This window comes from Oncorhynchus mykiss, chromosome 13, assembly GCF_057628025.1.
Source record: "Oncorhynchus mykiss isolate SJ-2025 chromosome 13, ASM5762802v1, whole genome shotgun sequence".
NCBI classification, from domain to species: Eukaryota; Metazoa; Chordata; class Actinopteri; order Salmoniformes; family Salmonidae; genus Oncorhynchus; species Oncorhynchus mykiss.
Window position 1 is genome coordinate 81,064,777 of NC_143034.1, and position 19,455 is coordinate 81,084,231.

Sequence of the window (19,455 nt, forward strand, 5' to 3'; positions counted from 1 at the left end):
GGGGTTCCGCATTTTATGACATATATTTTTATTAAAATACAACATAGGAAATGTTGGGAATGAACTAAGCAATTGAAGGGTTTCATTCCAAAACACTATATATCTATTTTCAGAAAAGTTGGTCAATTAGCTTTTATTGTTTAGAGAAATTATGAAAAAGATTGGTGTTTTTTCACTATCTAATCACGGCATGGGGTTGTTCAATGAGAGACATGTATTATATATATATATATATATATATATATATATATATATATATATTGTTTGATGGTTTCATTTCAGAGAGACAAATAATCATGCTTTTTTCTTAAATGCTACATATCTGCCTCACTCTCAGAGAAATCAGGAGTACTGCTAGGTTTTACACAGTAATAATATATATCTGTCTCACTCTCAGTGAAATCAGTAGTACTGCTAGGTTTTACACAGTAATAATATATATCTGCCTCACTCTCAGAGAAATCAGGAGTACTGCTAGGTTTTACACAGTAATAATATATATCTGTCTCACTCTCAGAGGAATCAGTAGTACTGCTAGGTTTTACACAGTAATAATATATATCTGCCTCACTCTCAGAGAAATCAGTAGTACTGCTAGGTTTTACACAGTAATAATATATATCTACCTCACTCTCAGAGAAATCAGTAGTACTGCTAGGTTTTACACAGTAATAATATATATCTGCCTCACTCTCAGAGAAATCAGTAGTACTGCTAGGTTTTACACAGTAATAATATATATCTGCCTCACTCTCAGAGAAATCAGTAGTACTTCTAGGTTTTATACAGTAATAATATATATCTGCCTCACTCTCAGAGAAATCAGTAGAACTGCTAGGTTTTACACAGTAATAATTTATATAAACAGTAATAATATATATCTGCCTCACTCTCAGAGAAATCAGTAGAACTGCTAGGTTTTACACAGTAATAATATATATCTGCCTCACTCTCAGAGAAATCAGTAGTACTGCTAGGTTTTACACAGTAATACTATATATCTGTCTCACTCTCAGAGAAATCAGTAGTACTGCTAGGTTTTACACAGTAATAATATATATCTGCCTCACTCTCAGAGAAATCAGTAGTACTGCTAGGTTTTACACAGTAATAATATATATCTGCCTCACTCTCAGTGAAATCAGTAGTACTGCTAGGTTTTACACAGTAATAATATATATCTGCCTCACTCTCAGTGAAATCAGTAGTACTGCTAGGTTTTACACAGTAATAATATATATCTGCCTGACTCTCAGAGAAATCAGTAGTACTGCTAGGTTTTACACAGTAATAATATATATCTGCCTGACTCTCAGAGAAATCAGTAGTACTGCTAGGTTTTATACAGTAATAATATATATCTGTCTCACTCTCAGAGGAATCAGTAGTACTGCTAGGTTTTACACAGTAATAATATATATCTGCCTGACTCTCAGAGAAATCAGTAGTACTGCTAGGTTTTACACAGTAATAATATATATCTGCCTGACTCTCAGAGGAATCAGTAGTACTGCTAGGTTTTATACAGTAATAATATATATCTGTCTCACTCTCAGAGAAATCAGTAGTACTGCTAGGTTTTATACAGTAATAATATATATCTGTCTCACTCTCAGAGTAATCAGTCGTTCAGTCAAATGTAACAAATAACTGCATTTTTAGTAAAGAACTGTACAAATGATTCACGTGTGACATGAATATTAAAATATTTAAAAACAATTATTCAAAACAGGAATATGACACCAGTATGTAATAGTATTAACGTTACAATTGAAACACTCGTAATCTAACACCACCCGGAGAACAGCTGATTGTGTTCTCATATATTTTTTTGCCCTTCCAAATTACTTTATACGCAGAAGATCGAATCACGTGGTATATCCGCCTCTGATTGGGAACCATACCAGGCCAACATAGAAATATAATCACCTAGATGACCCACCCTAGTCACACCCCGACCTGACGAACATAGAGAATAAAAAGCTCTCAATGGTCAGGGTGTGACAGTACTCCCCCCCCCCCCCCCCCCAAAGGTGCGGATTCCGACCGCAAAATCTGACTCAATAGGGGAGGGTCCGGGTGGGCATCTACCTTCAGGGGCGGCTCCGGTGCGGGGCGAAGTACCCACTCCGCTCGTGGATGCGTCATCTTCAATGGCGGCTCTGGTGCGTGGATCGTCGCCAGAGGCTCCGGACCGGGAACTGTCGCCGGAAGCTCTGGACTGTGGAGCGCACTGGAGGCCTGATGCGTGGGTCGGTACAGGTGGCCCCAGGCTGGTGACGCACACCTCAGGATGAGCAGGTACAGGACGTACCTAACTGAGAAGGCACACTTGAGGGAGAGTGTGAGGAACAGGAACAGAACGTACCGTACCGGGCTGTAGAGGCGCACTGGAGACACGGTGCGTAGAACGAGGAGTTGGCAAAGGACGTACTGGGCTGGGAAGGTGTACTGGAGACCTGGTGCGTATAGCCAGCATCAACTGTACCGGAACGATGACACTCTTCACACGGTGAGTACGAGGAGGAGGCACAGGACGTACTGGGCTGGGAAGGTGTACTGGAGACCTGGTGCGTATAGCCAGCATCAACTGTACCGGAACGATGACACTCTTCACACGGTGAGTACGAGGAAGAGGCACAGGACGTACTGGGCTGGGAAGGTGTACTGGAGACCTGGTGATATAGCCGGCATCAATTGTACCGGAACTTTAACACATTTCTCAGGATGAGTATGGAGAGCTGACTCAGGTGGCTTTAAATAGATAACACGCTCCTTAGGGCAAATGTTGTGCATCCTCCACCAATTCAATAACTCTCATTTCTCCTCCACATTCTCCCTCAACTCACTGACAGTCTCTGGTTCACTCCCCTCAACTTTCGCCACCCACTCCTCGCTCAATCTGTCCCAATATTCCTCCTCGGTCTCTGACTCACCCCTTAGCGTCGCCGGCCACTCCGTGTGCCGCCCCCCCAAAGTAAAAAATTTGGGGCTGTCTTTTGGGCTTGAGTTGTGGCCGCGAACACTGGCATCGTCGCTGTCCTTCCCTCGCTGCCTCCGCCTGCTTCCATGGCAGGCTTCCTGCCATAATCTCGTCCCATGTCCAGGATGTCCTCCACTCCTGGCTTTCCTCCTGGGCCCGCTGCTTGGTCCGTTGTTGGTGGGATCTACTGTCACGATCTTTATAATGAGTGGACCAAGATGCAGTGTGGTATGGTTCCATCCTCTTTATTATGAGGTGAAACTCAAAGAAAACAATAAATGCAAAACAAAACGTGAAGCTATAATAATGCTCACAGGCAACTATACATAGTCAAGATCCCACAAAGCACAAAGGGAAAAATGGCTGGCTAAATATAATCCCCAATCAGAGACAACGATAAACAGCTGCCTCTGATTGGGACTCATACCAGAAATATAATCACTTTTCATTTTAAATACATTTTGTAAAGAATTCTTAAAACATAATTCCACTTTGACATTATGGGGTGTTGTGTGTAGGCCAGTGACCCCAAAACATCTGAATTAATCCATTTAAATTCAGGATTTAACACAACAAAATGTGTAAAAAGTCAAGGGGTGTGAATACTTTCTGAAAGTATTGGGGAATAATCAGAATTGGTTGGTAACATAGGTAAGATGTTTTATATTCATCATATGTTTGTAAGTTACTTCTCATCAGAATGTTATTTTTGTATAATACTGTGGCGGGGTTGCAGTATTTGTTCTATGTCAGGCTAAGTTGCTTGGGCCGGAGAGAGGGGAGAGGTCAAGCGTGTATCTCTTGGCTCCACAATGTCTGTCAGTGTGTCTCTGTGATCTTGTCATGATAGGATGGATTTGATATATGCCTGTTGATATGGAGGATTGGTTTATGGTTCTGAGTTAGAGAAAATAACATAGTTTAGGAGACAAAGCTGAACGATAAATGATGCCTATGCTGTCTGGCTATGTGTGTCTTTTGATATTAAAGGATCTCAGCTGCAATGTGTAAGGGACTCTCAGAGAATTCATTGATAGACACTGAATTGATCTGAGAGTCACAGGGTTGTGATAGAGCTCATATAATTAAAGATGGACTTTGTGATAACTAACTCTGACTTGTGTGTGGTTTGCTCTCATGATTTGGTAAATAGAGGAAATTTCCACTACAAAGTAAAAAACCCGGCAAAATGGAGACCACTAAGTTTTTACAAACAATTAAACCCTTGAGGCGCCACAAAAATAACGTTCAAAAGTTCGGCCCTTGGACACAGACGGGTTAAACACCAAAGTTTCCGTCCATCTAGTGAAGAGAGGAGAACCGGACAGAGGTAGCCAGCATCCGTCAACGAGAGAGGGAGAAGCCTCACCGGGAATTAACAGGTGGAAGAAACAACCGGGGAGCTCCATCGGTCCACAAGAAATGCAGACAGCCAGTGATGATGTAGTGGTAGCTATGGTAACTAGGATGCTGCTGGTAGAGTAGCTAGCTAGCTTACCGAGCTGTACCAACTAGCTAGGACAATTAGGATGCTGCTGGTAGAGTAGCTAGCTAGCTTACCTAGCTGTACCGACTAGCTAGGACAACTAGGATGCTGCTGGTAGAGTAGCTAGCTAGCTTACCTAGCTGTACTGACTAGCTTGGCTATCTAGCAGGTCGTTCGTCTGAACAATAAACTTCGGCATCTCAACACTGTCGCGAACTCCATCGTTATTCCCCAAGATCACCTCAGCCCACTCTGCGCGATTACTTCATAGCTAGGCAAATAAGGTAATATTATGAAACTGGGCTCCAAGGCGGTTGCAATGAACTAGTTTTCATCAGAAAAAAACATTGTTAAATATTGAATGTGTCCACCCTACTTGAGGCACATGAAAATAATATTTAAAAGTTTTGTCCTTGGACACAGAGGGGTTATCACTAAAACCTAATATTTCAAGGTCAACTGTAATATGAATACCAATGTAAAACACAATTTCTCCCCTTTCCAGCTAAATCAATGAGGAGACCTTCAGGCTGCCCGTCTCTGCATGAATGAAGAAGGCAATGAGCTTTGTCTTGTCTTTAAAAAAATGGCGGGTAGGACACCTCATGAGCTGTCAGAACCAGTTAAGAGGTACCAGCAGGTATCTGGATAGTAGCCTCATCAGCTGTCCTAAGAGGTACCAGCAGGTATCTGGATAATAGCCTCATCAGCTGTCCTAACCAGTTAAGAGGTACCAGCAGGTATCTGGATAATAGCCTCATCAGCTGTCAGAACCAGTTAAGAGGTACCAGCAGGTATCTGGATAATAGCCTCATCAGCTGTCCTAAGAGGTACCAGCAGGTATCTGGATAATAGCCTCATCAGCTGTCCTAAGAGGTACCAGCAGGTATCTGGATAATAGCCTCATCAGCTGTCCTAAGAGGCACCAGCAGGTATCTGGATAATAGCCTCATCAGCTGTCCTAAGAGGCACCAGCAGGTATCTGGATAATTGCCTCATCAGCTGTCCTAAGAGGTACCAGCAGGTATCTGGATAATAGCCTCATCAGCTGTCCTAACCAGTTAAGAGGTACCAGCAGGTATCTGGATAATAGCCTCATCAGCTGTCAGAACCAGTTAAGAGGTACCAGCAGGTATCTGGATAATAGCCTCATCAGCTGTCCTAAGAGGTACCAGCAGGTATCTGGATAATAGCCTCATCAGCTGTCCTAAGAGGTACCAGCAGGTATCTGGATAATAGCCTCATCAGCTGTCCTAACCAGTTAAGAGGTACCAGCAGGTATCTGGATAATAGCCTCATCAGCTGTCAGAACCAGTTAAGAGGTACCAGCAGGTATCTGGATAATAGCCTCATCGGCTGTCCTAAGAGGTACCAGCAGGTATCTGGATAATAGCCTCATCAGCTGTCCTAACCAGTTAGGAGGTACCAGCAGGTGTCTGGATAATAGCCTCGTCAGCTGTCCTAAGAGGTACCAGCAGGTATCTGGATATTAGAACATGCAGCCAGTCTGTGGTTCCTGCTTTGGAACAGAGGCAACCTGTTATTCAGGTGCAGAGCCCCACCTGTTATTCAGTCAAAAAATAATAATAAGTAAATAGTTGCGTCATGATTGGCTCTGTGTTCTGTCACTCATGGAGACACTATGTCACCTCAAAATCTACAGGGAGATCTCTAAAATTCAAGCCCATTGGATGCTGCCATAGAGTTACATTAGAAGTGTCCATCCAAAAGGCTCAAGGTCATTGGCCACAGATAAAATGAACATCACGTTATATCTACCGTGGCTTTGATTGGACTGATCATATCAACATCATGTTATATCTACCGTGGCTTTGATTGGACTGATCATATCAACATCATGTTATATCTACAGTAGCTTTGATTGGACTGATCATATCAACATCATGTTATATTTACAGTAGCTTTGATTGGACTGATCATATCAACATCATGTTATATCTACAGTAGCTTTGATTGGACTGATCATATCAACATCATGTTATATCTACAGTAGCTTTGATTGGACTGATCATATCAGCATCATGTTATATCTACAGTAGCTTTGATTGGACTGATCATATCAGCATCATGTTATATCTACAGTAGCTTTGATTGGACTGATCATATCAGCATCATGTTATATCTACAGTAGCATTGATTGGACTGATCATATCAGCATCATGTTATATCTACAGTAGCATTGATTGGACTGATCATATCAGCATCATAGTTTCAAACTCTTAGCTAGCAGGCTAGAAGCCATCATCATGAACCAACTCGACAACCTACTGGCAAATCCTTTTCAATCCTTGTCATATGAAGAGAAATTGTAGATAGAACATATAAGTGCTTATCGGCCATTGGACATAAACATTATACAACATTTGAGAAAATAGGTCTTGAATCGTCATCCAACTATAAATTCTAAGTCGGGGACTCTGGCCTTTTCTAGAGCTCCGACCTGAAGATCAATGTTGCTTTTTTCAGAGCTCCAAGTTGTCTTGAAAGCACCATAAATCCAGAGAAGGCCAGACTTTGATGACAAAGTTTGATGACAAAATTTGCCCACAAGAATGGCCGCCCCTCCCTACACAGCCCTTATTTGAAGTGTTTCTACAATTCCCTATGGGAAAAATGTATGGTGGAAAAACTATTGGAACAATTTCCCTGTTTGACCTCTAGGTGTTATGGGTATTATAACACCTCCACTGTGGGGCTCTATAAAACTATTGGAACCATTTCCCTGTTTGACCGCTAGGTGTTATGGGTATTATAACACCTCCACTGTGGGGCTCTATAAAACTATTGGAACCATTTCCCTGTTTGACCGCTAGGTGTTATGGGTATTATAACACCTCCACTGTGGGGCTCTATAAAACTATTGGAACCATTTCCCTGTTTGACCGCTAGGTGTTATGGGTATTATGACACCTCCACTGTGGGGCTCTATAAAACTATTGGAACCATTTCCCTGTTTGACCGCTAGGTGTTATGGGTATTACGACACCTCCACTGTGGGGCTCTATAAAACTATTGGAACCATTTCCCTGTTTGACCTCTAGGTGTTATGGGTACTATGACACCTCCACTGTGGGGCTCTATAAAACTATTGGAACCATTTCCCTGTTTGACCTCTAGGTGTTATGGGTACTATGACACCTCCACTGTGGGGCTCTATAAAACTATTGGAACCATTTCCCTGTTTGACCGCTAGGTGTTATGGGTACTATGACACCTCCACTGTGGGGCTCTATAAAACTATTGGAACATTTCCCTGTTTGACCGCTAGGTGTTATGGGTATTATGACACCTCCACTGTGGGGCTCTATAAAACTATTGGAACCATTTCCCTGTTTGACCGCTAGGTGTTATGGGTATTATAACACCTCCACTGTGGGGCTCTATAAAACTATTGGAACCATTTCCCTGTTTGAGCGCTAGGTGTTATGGGTATTATGACACCTCCACTGTGGCTCTATAAAACTATTGGAACCATTTCCCTGTTTGACCGCTAGGTGTTATGGGTACTATAACACCTCCACTGTGGGGCTCTATAAACTATTGGAAACATTTCCCTGTTTGACCACTAGGTTTTATGGGTATTATGACACCTCCACTGTGGGGCTCTATAAAACTATTGGAACCATTTCCCTGTTTGAGCGCTAGGTGTTATGGGTATTATGACACCTCCACTGTGGGGCTCTATAGATCAAATTAAACTTGAGAATCTAGAGAATTTAACAATATTAGTTTCATCTTGCTGTGATGTAACAATATTCACTGTGATGTAACAATATTCGCTGTGATGTAACAATATTCACTGTGATGTAACAATATTCACTGTGATGTAACAATATTCACTGTGATGTAACAATATTCGCTGTGATGTAACAATATTCGCTGTGATGTAACAATATTCGCTGTGATGTAACAATATTCACTGTGATGTAACAATATTCACTGTGATGTAACAATATTCGCTGTGATGTAACAATATTCACTGTGATGTAACAATATTCACTGTGATGTAACAATATTCGCTGTGATGTAACAATATTCACTGTGATGTAACAATATTCACTGTGATGTAACAATATTCACTGTGATGTAACAATATTCACTGTGATGTAACAATATTCACTGTGATGTAACAATATTCACTGTGATGTAACAATATTCACTGTGATGTAACAATATTCGCTGTGATGTAACAATATTCACTGTGATGTAACAATATTCGCTGTGATGTAACAATATTCGCTGTGATGTAACAATATTCACTGTGATGTAACAATATTCGCTGTGATGTAACAATATTCACTGTGATGTAACAATATTCACTGTGATGTAACAATATTCACTGTGATGTAACAATATTCACTGTGATGTAACAATATTCGCTGTGATGTAACAATATTCACTGTGATGTAACAATATTCGCTGTGATGTAACAATATTCGCTGTGATGTAACAATATTCGCTGTGATGTAACAATATCCGCTGTGATGTAACAATATTAGTTTCATCTTGCTGTGATGTAACAATATTAGTTTCATCTTGCTGTGATGTAACAATATTCGCTGTGATGTAACAATATTAGTTTCATCTTGCTGTGATGTAACAATATTCACTGTGATGTAACAATATTCACTGTGATGTAACAATATTCGCTGTGATGTAACAATATTCGCTGTGATGTAACAATATTAGTTTCATCTTGCTGTGATGTAACAATATTCACTGTGATGTAACAATATTCACTGTGATGTAACAATATTCGCTGTGATGTAACAATATTCACTGTGATGTAACAATATTCACTGTGATGTAACAATATTCACTGTGATGTAACAATATTCGCTGTGATGTAACAATATTCACTGTGATGTAACAATATTCGCTGTGATGTTCAGTCCCCAAAATGAAAATAAATACTAAATAATTTCATAGAATTGAACTAAGACCACTTTCTCTTGGTCACAGACGGACAACATCACTTAGTGTTTCCAGCTGAAGATGTAATGAGTCTGCACACATTTGAATGGTGTCTCTGCACCGCTCAGTTGACGTTTAGGAGAAAATATCAGACACTAAAATCTATTAATCTTAGAACAGTAATATTTTACACATGAAGGTACCCAGAAGACTTAATTTCTGATGAAAAAACACAAATGTGAAAAATTATGGATATAGCGTTTTGGATATAAACTCTTCATAAATTCCTAAACAAAATTGTACTCTCACCTCTTAGCTTTGGTGTCATGTTCCGCAGAGAGACTCATTTTAGAGAATTGGCTGCCCTCCTCTCTCTCCCCAGAGAGACTCATTTTCGAGCAATGACCCCTAAACAGAGATCCAACATGTCATTGAACTATAATACATGAAAAAATATACAAATTGTAAAATATCCACAATATATGAATATATGAACAATATGTTTTTTCATTTCATTGCCTACGCCCAGTTAGCTATATGAACAACATGTTATAATGTGACTTGACTACACCCAGTTAGCTATATGAACAACATGTTATAATGTGACTTGACTACACCCAGTTAGCTATATGAACAACATGTTATAATGTGACTTGACTACACCCAGTTAGCTATATGAACAACATGTTATAATGTGACTTGACTACACCCAGTTAGCTATATGAACAACATGTTATAATGTGACTTGACTACACCCAGTTAGCTATATGAACAACATGTTATAATGTGACTTGACTACACCCAGTTAGCTATATGAACAACATGTTATAATGTGACTTGACTACACCCAGTTAGCTATATGAACAACATGTTATAATGTGACTTGACTACACCCAGTTACCGCCATTTTGTATGATTGAACTGTCACGTAGCTGTCCCAGGTGAAATGGACTGTTACATCTGAGTGTTTTACTGTCATTCACTACACTAAAATAACACCATACAATTAATTTCTCTTCACACTTTACAATAATCCCTGGGAAGAGTCTTACCTTGTAGCCTGAATTCACAACCAGAACATGTCAAGTCATTGAGATATTTTCCGTTGTGTTGAGAGATCACCTTCCTGATGACAAGTGGCTCTGTATCTGCAACTTTCTACCAACATCCTACATGAATAATCCCTGGTAGGATTCTTACCTTGCAGCCTGAATTCAAAACCAGAAAATGTCAAGTCAGTGAGAGTTTCCTTTGTGTTGAGAATGAAACCTTGGGAACGGTTTATTCACCTCCCCAATGTCAGGAAACTTTGTGTAATTTTTGTTACTGATTAATTTAGGACTCCATCATTTCTGTTAAAGTTTAGTGGCTCTGACCCCATGTCAGCATCATCAGAAACCCAGTTTAACCTGTTTACCAGAAAAGCCTTGGGTTTACAATAACATCGCTGTGTAGCTACTGCTTTCCTGCAGTCAGATTACCTAGTGACCTCATGGTGGAATGTTATTCATATTGTACCATTATTACCTAGTGACCTCATGGTGGAATGTTATTCATATTGTATCATCATTACCTAGTGACCTCATGGTGGAATGTTATTCATATTGTATCATTATTACCTAGTGACCTCATGGTGGAATGTTATTCATATTGTATCATTATTACCTAGTGACCTCATGGTGGAATGTTATTCATATTGTATCATTATTACCTAGTGACCTCATGGTGGAATGTTATTCATATTGTATCATTATTACCTAGTGACCTCATGGTGGAATGTTATTCATATTGTATCATTATTACCTAGTGACCTCATGGTGGAATGTTATTCATATTGTACCATTATTACCTAGTGACCTCATGGTGGAATGTTATTCATATTGTACCATTATTACCTAGTGACCTCATGGTGGAATGTTATTCATATTGTATCATTATTACCTAGTGACCTCATGGTGGAATGTTATTCATATTGTATCATTATTACCTAGTGACCTCATGGTGGAATGTTATTCATATTGTATCATTATTACCTAGTGACCTCATGGTGGAATGTTATTCATATTGTATCATTATTACCTAGTGACCTCATGGTGGAATGTTATTCATATTGTATCATTATTACCTAGTGACCTCATGGTGGAATGTTATTCACATTGTATCATTATTACCTAGTGACCTCATGGTGGAATGTTATTCATATTGTATCATTATTACCTAGTGACCTCATGGTGGAATGTTATTCATATTGTATCATTATTACCTAGTGACCTCATGGTGGAATGTTATTCATATTGTATCATCATTACCTAGTGACCTCATGGTGGAATGTTATTCATATTGTATCATTATTACCTAGTGACCTCATGGTGGAATGTTATTCATATTGTATCATTATTACCTAGTGACCTCATGGTGGAATGTTATTCATGTTGTATCATTATTACCTAGTGACCTCATGGTGGAATGTTATTCATATTGTATCATTATTACCTAGTGACCTCATGGTGGAATGTTATTCATATTGTATCATTATTACCTAGTGACCTCATGGTGGAATGTTATTCATATTTTCTATAATTAATAAACATGAATTGTTTTTTAAGGCTGAAAATCCGGTGTTTCTCGGCCAAATGGTTTTGTTATATTTCAGTCATCTGTGATTTATATAAAGTGTAATATTGGGATGAAAAAAACCCAAAATGGAATCCATTTCAACTCCATATCTGACATGGTACAGGTGTCTTCTTTCTTTAAGCCCATAACCATGTGTTTGAGGTGATATCTTTGTCTCAAAGTAGATTAGGTTAATCATTAATAACAATACTGTGTGACCCTGATTCAGACCACTGCGTTTCAAGGTTAATCATTAATAACAACACTGTGTGACCCTGATTCAAACCACTGCATTTCAAGGTTAATCATTAATAACAACACTGTGTGACCCTGATTCAGACCACTGCATTTCAAGGTTAATCATTAAAAACAACACCGTATGAACAACTAGCAGTCTCCAGCACCAGTGATTCAAGTCTGAGTTTCTGTCCCAAAGTGGCACCCTATTCCCTACATACTGTGTGGTGCATTATGGGGAATAGTAGTGCACTACTTTGACCAGAGCTCTATAACACCCTATTCCCTACATAGTGCACTACTTTGACCAGAGCTCTATAACACCCTATTCCCTACATAGTGCACTACTTTGACCAGAGCTCTATAACACCCTATTCCCTACGTACTGTAGTACACTACTTTGACCAGAGCTCTATAACACCCTATTCCCTACATACTGTAGTGCACTACTTGGACTAGAGCTCTATAACACCCTATTGCCTACATACTGTAGTACACTACTTTGAACAGAGCCCTATTGCACCCCATTTCCTACATAGTGCACTACTTTGACCAGAGCTCTATAACACCCTATTGCCTACATAGTGCACTACTTTGACCAGAGCTCTATAACACCCTATTCCCTACATACTGTAGTGCACTACTTTGACCAGGGCCCATAGGGCTGTGTGGTGCATTATGGGGAATAGTATTGCACTACTTTGACCAGAGCTCTATAAAAAAAAACAACCGTGAAGCTTACAGGCCAAAGAGCCACTAACAAAGTTAACTTCCAACACTGAAAGGAGGGAAAAGGGCTGCCTAAGTATGGTTCCCAATCAGGGCAAAGAGCCACTAACAGAGTTAACTTCCCACACTGAAAGGAGGGAAAAGGGATACCTAAGTATGGTTCCCAATCAGAGACAATGATAGACAGCTGTCCCTGATTGAGAACCCTAACCCAGAACATAGAAATAAAGAAACATAGAAAGTAAAAATACATTCAAACGTGTTGAACTCATTTCCATGTATGTTGTTCTGTTTCTGTTTACAGGACCAGAAATGGGATTCAACTGGGTCAATACAGTCAGAGAATTAACTATATATCCTAAACCGTATTCTCAAGTCCATCCACATGCTGGCTTCAACCCAACCCAACACTAACCTAACCCTAACTCTAAACCAACCCTAACCCAATCCTAACCCAACACTAACCTAACACTAAACCAACCCTAACCCAATCCTAACCCAACCCTAACCTAACCCTAACCTAACCCTAACCCAATCCTAACCCAACCCAACACTAACCTAACCCAACCCAAACCTAACCCAATCCTAACCCAACCCAACACTAACCTAACCCTAAACCAACCCTAACCTAATCCTAACCCAACCCAACACTAACCCTAATCCTAAACCAACCCTAACCCAATCCTAACCCTAACCCTAACCCTAACCCTAACCCTAACCCAATCCTAACCCAACCCAACACTAACCTAACCCAACCCAACCCTAACCCAACTATATCCTTAACCCTAACCATAAACCTAACCCAACCCAACCCTAACCTAACCCAATCCTAACCCAACCCAACACTAACCTAAACCAACCCAAACCTAACCCAATCCTAACCCAACCCAACACTAACCTAACCCTAACCCAACTATATCCTTAACCCTAACCCTAACCCAACCCAACACTAACCCTAACCCTAAACCAACCCTAACCCAATCCTAACCCAACCCTAACCTAACCATAACCCTAACCCAATCCTAACCCAACCCAACACTAACCCTAACCCTAAACCAACCCTAACCCAATCCTAACCCAACCCTAACCTAACCATAACCCTAACCCAATCCTAACCCAACCCAACACTAACCTAACCCAACCCAAACCTAACCCAATCCTAACCCAACCCAACACTAACCCTAACCCTAAACCAACCCTAACCTAATCCTAACCAAACCCAACACTAACCTAACCCAACCCAACACTAACCTAACCCTAAACCAACCCTAACCCAATCCTATCCCAACCCAACACTAACCTAACCAAACCCAAACCTAACCCAATCCTAACCCAACCCAACACTAACCTAACCCTAATCCAACTATATCCTTAACCCTAACCCTAACCCAACCCAACACTAACCCAATTCTAAACCAACCCTAACCCAACCCTAACCCAACCCTAACACAACCCAACACTAACCTAACCCTAAACCAACTATATCCTTAACCCTAACCCTAAACCTAACCCAACCCAACCCAACACTAACCTAACCCAACTATATCCTTAACCCTAACCATAAACCTAACCCAACCCAACACTAACCTAACCCAATCCAACACTAATATAACCCTAATATAACCCTAACCCTAAACCAACCCTAACCCAATCCTAACCCAACTCTAACCCAACCCTAACCCAAACCCAACTATATCCTTAACCCTATCCCAACACTAAACCTAACCCAACCATAACCCAACCTCAACTCTAACCCTAACTCAACCCTAACCTTAACCCTAACCCAACCCTAACCCAACCCTAATCCTAAACCAACTCAATCCTTAACCCTAACCCAACCCTAACTCAACCTTAACCCTAATCCAACCCTAATCCAACCCTAACCCAACCCTAACCCAACCCTAACTCAACCCTAACCCTAACCTAACCTAACCCAAACCAAACTCTAACTCAACCCTAACCCTAATCCAACCCTAATCCAGCCCTAACCCATCCCTAACCCTAACCCAACCCCAACTCTAACCCAACCCTAACCCTAACACCAACCCAACCCAACCCTAATCCAACACTAACCCTAACCCAACTCTATCCTTAACCCTAACCCTAGCTTCAACTCAACCCTATTCATAACCCTAACCATATCCTTAACCCTAACCACACCCTAACACCAACCTAACCCTAACCCAACCCTAACCAACCCTAACCCAACTCTAACCCTAACCAAAACCTTAACACCAACCCAACCCTAACCCTAACCCTAACCCAACCCCAACCCCAACCCAACCTCAACTCTAACCCTCACCCTAACACTAAACCAACCCTAACCCTAACACCAACCCTAATCCAACACTAACCCTAACCCTAACCCAACTCTATCCTTAATCCTAACCTAACCCTTACTCTAACCCAGCACTAACCCTAACCCTAACAGGAGCTTTCAGTGGTTCTACTGTTGGTTTGGCTAGCCTGTTGAGGCTAGGGGGCAGTATTTTGACTTTTGGATGAAAGTCGTACCCAGAGTAAACGGCCTCCTACTCTTTCCCAGATGGGAATATATGCATAGTATTATTACTGGTGGGTAGAAAACACTCTGAAGTTTCTAAAACTGTTTGAATTATGTCTGTGAGTATAACGGAACTCATATGGCAGACAAAAACCTAAGAAGAAATCCAAACAGGAAGTGAGAACTCAATATAGAAAACAGTGCCACATCCACAAGATGTCACCGTCTTTAGATTCTGGTTGTATGATTCTACTATGAAGGAGGGGCTCATAATAGCTCTTTTGGTGGGTGGTCTGGTAGAAAGCCTCGGTCTCGTTGCGCGCGGTCACGAGAGAGTGTACTTGCATTTCTGTTGAAGGAATTTAATTCCTCTGTTTTAATTCCCAATTAAAATTAAACACTCTGTCAATTCATAAGGATTTGTAAGACCCTCATTTTATAGGAATGGACAGAGTCCCGGTCTTAAAAGTCAGGTAACAGCCTTTATTCAAGAGAGTACTGAGTACATACACATTTTACCACAGGTTATAAACTGAAAATGACGTCAGCGTTTTCTAAATGTTCCGTCTCTTCTTGACACTGGTAGAAAGGCTTTATAGAGCTCAAACCTTCCCTCCTCGCCTAGAGCCAAGGTCAGTCAGTGTAGATGAGCATTCTAGACAGTCTGGAGATAGTTCATTCATTTGTACCAAGGAACAGACTGTCATTGTTCTAAACTCTTGACTACATTATATTCAATACTGGGAGCAAGAGAGAAAATTCATACATGTACAGTAACATAATAGTATTCGGATTAGTCAGTCCTGATTGAAATGTATACATAATTAGTCATCATTGATAAAAATTCCCTTAACATATCCACCCTTTGATTAAATATTATACATCCAATCACACATGTAGTTATATTGTAATATTAAAAAGCCTATTTCTATTTTTATTAGAGATATTTATTGTCATCAAAACATCACCTAAACATAACCCAACACTTGCATTCGCCATGATTGTTTTCTCAGGCCTACATCAGAATCATAACTCTTCTTATCAGGATTTTCGTTACAATCTTCATAAAAAAACAGTCTATTATTGAAACGGGATACAACCTAACCTCCCTAAACATCAAAAATGGTCTCTTCAAACATAAATTTCCCGCAACTGAGGATCCAGATTCGTCCACTTGTCCTGTAGGCATACAATCAGCACTCCGCGGATCAGAACCTGGAATCCCAAGGTACCTCACCATCTATTGTCATCGATATCTCCAGAGTCCTGGAAATAAGCTGGAAATAAGGCCTCATACACAGGGAATTAGACAACAGCCGCATAAAACTAAACAGTCACACAGGTGAATGTAGCCCATAATACAGTGATCATAATACTTTTTTTTCCATTTTCCGAACATACTATCAAACCAATTAGTCAGAGAAGTATCCACCCCAGAGTTTTCTGCCAACCCGTGAGCCTGGGTGGTCAAACCAGCTGAGGCTTCGGGCACTGATTCGTCCGGAGCTGTGTTATTTGGGATGTTAGCACAAAAATGGTTCCGAAAATCACGCATACACCCTTTTCTGCCAATAACATATCTAATGCAATTCTATTCTGCCAAACCATCAGGCTGGTTGCTTCAGTCTGTTCTGCAAAACCTTTAATAGCACCTCTGGTATACTTGTTAAAGCTCTGTTGATTATCATAAATATAATTAATCCAGTCCACGTTCTTATTGAGAGTAGACTACCCGGAAATACTTAACTCTAATCCTGCTAGGATCTGATTTCTTGCTTTGAACATATCTAGCACCCCCGTGGAACCCCAATGTTATCAATGTATACATACTCAATAAGAGACCCGGATGGAGTAGCTCTTTTCTCCCATCTGGCTATACTTCAGATGGAGTACTTATTTTCTCCTGTTTGGCCAACTTCATGTCTCGGTATTGAATGAGTGTGAAAGGCATTCCCAAATGTACAAGGGAGCATAATCCTGTCCAATCTGCCAGTAAAACCTCGCCCTGACATAATTTCCCAAGAATACTGTACCGGGCCAAACGGTAATAATCTCCTCCGGTCACTGTAAAGGGAGGAAGTCTTGATTTAAGGGGAACCTGGGGATATAGGTGCTTCTTCACCTGCATTGCTTGCTGTTTGGGGTTTTAGGCTGGGTTTCTGTACAGCACTTTGAGATATCAGCTGATGTACGAAGGGCTATATAAAATAAATTTGATTGATTGATTGATATAAATAGTGCAATCAATACAACTGTCATTATCTGGCATTCCTGCTTTCGTGAACAGCTTTACCATACCGGCCTAAACTCCTCTACCCAGAACCATACTAGGGTGTCGACCAAGACCTGGTCATATCCTCCTTCATTTTTGTTTAAAGGGTTAGGCGTATCTTTATGCAATACATCCCTCTCTCCTGATTACAATCAAAAACTTTCACCTTCACTATACTCTACCTTCTTCCATACTGGGTGAGTGGATTCATATAGCCCTCTCTCTCCAAATGAGCTATGACCTGTGTCCATGATCAATATGGGAACCTGCACCGATATATGCCATAATGGCTCAGAGTCCTAGACTGCCATGTAGTTAGAGACCCCATTTGGTCTACATAAAACTCCATTGAGAGATCCTTCCCAACCTCTACTCTAACTTCCTGTCTACCCAGATCTAGGGATCTCTTATGCTTGTTTTGGAACAAAATCCTCATTGTCTAAACCATGGGTCAAATTACCACTCTCCGCATACTCAAGTACGACGTGCTGTATCAGGCATATGGCACCCATGATAAGACAGCTCAGACGAACAGCTCTCCCCGAGAACAGATCACTAGCAAGAGCCAGACACACCTTCACTTCTATGAACAAAAACAGGGGTGAAAAGACAGGAAGGATTTTCTTCATTCGAGAGATGGCCCCCGGAATTCTGTTAATTCCAGTTCTCCTCTCGAACACTGTTTATTGTTCGACAGTGTCAGGGTGTCTTACCCTCCCGCCGTGCGATATGAATCCGGGTAGCTCTTTCAGCTATCTGTCACCAGGAGTCCTTGGTATGGTCCCCCCAACAAGCCTCTGGGACTGGATTGAGTGACTTCACCTGTAGTTCACCTGTAATGCATAAAATCCTGGACATACAGGCTTGGTTAACAAACAGTTTCTTATATGTTTTATCTGATTATATCTTTAACTTCTATGACTATTTGTTAGCTAAACATTTATTTTTATTTTTTATTATTAGTTTATTATCCAATAGGCCACTAACTTTCCTATCCCCCTTTTGATACCTGACTCTGCCCAGGTAACAACCTTATATACCCTAAATAATGATTTAGATAGAATTTGTAAATTATTCTTATATTATGACATTATCATGTATGTCCAATTTCCCCTTGGGCATCCATTCATATCAATCATGTACCAATTCTCTGTCAAGTGTCTTATCTAGTTTAAGAAGTATGTGTGCTATTTATATATGTTCTTAAATATATATATTTACCGATTTAAACAGGAACCCCTTTCTCTCCTATCTCTCAAACGCCACTAAGCGTCTCACTGTTTGACTTTATCTAAAATCATTGATTTGAGAAAAAACATGTCTATAAGTGGCCATCTCTAAAGTCCTTACATTTCCTTAATCAATCTATCTTAATCCTTACAATAATCCTAAATCACCACAGATGTCATATATTCCTGTCAAATGTAATACTATTTAAAGAAAAACCTCCTAATAGTCAAACAAAGCCACAATGAATGCTAACCATATTCAAAATCCTTCCTACACTTACAAGCTCTTTCCTTCAGAGATCCTCAGTATTCTATCTGACAATCTATCTGTGCAATCTGGTTTCCGAGCCGGTCACGGGTGCACCTCAGCCACACTCAAGGTACTAAACGATATCATAACCGCCATCGATAAAAGACAGTACTGTGCAGCCGTCTTCATCGACCTTGCCAAGGCTTTCGACTCTG

At 40.4% G+C, this 19,455-nt stretch overlaps 2 protein-coding genes across 4 annotated transcripts in view; one reads left to right on the forward strand and one right to left on the reverse strand.

Moving 5' to 3' along the window:
• Positions 1-10,722, reverse strand: part of LOC118938470 (NLR family CARD domain-containing protein 3) — a 133,092-nt gene extending 122,370 nt beyond the window's left edge. For 2 of the 3 annotated variants that reach the window (XM_090197862.1, XM_090197861.1), the window contains exons 1-2: positions 10,457-10,705; positions 9,714-9,812 (exon numbers count right to left, since the gene is read on the reverse strand). In XM_090197862.1, the coding sequence (XP_090053988.1) occupies positions 9,714-9,796 (83 nt within the window). In that variant the 5' untranslated portion in view covers positions 9,797-9,812; positions 10,457-10,705. Of the gene's footprint in view, positions 1-9,713; positions 9,813-10,456 lie in introns of all 3 variants that reach the window. The other variant, XM_090197860.1, reaches the window with a different exon arrangement.
• LOC149979040 (NLR family CARD domain-containing protein 3-like) overlaps positions 1-19,455 on the forward strand; it is a 418,685-nt gene that overhangs the window by 359,574 nt on the left and 39,656 nt on the right. The gene's annotated exons all lie outside the window — the stretch shown is intronic.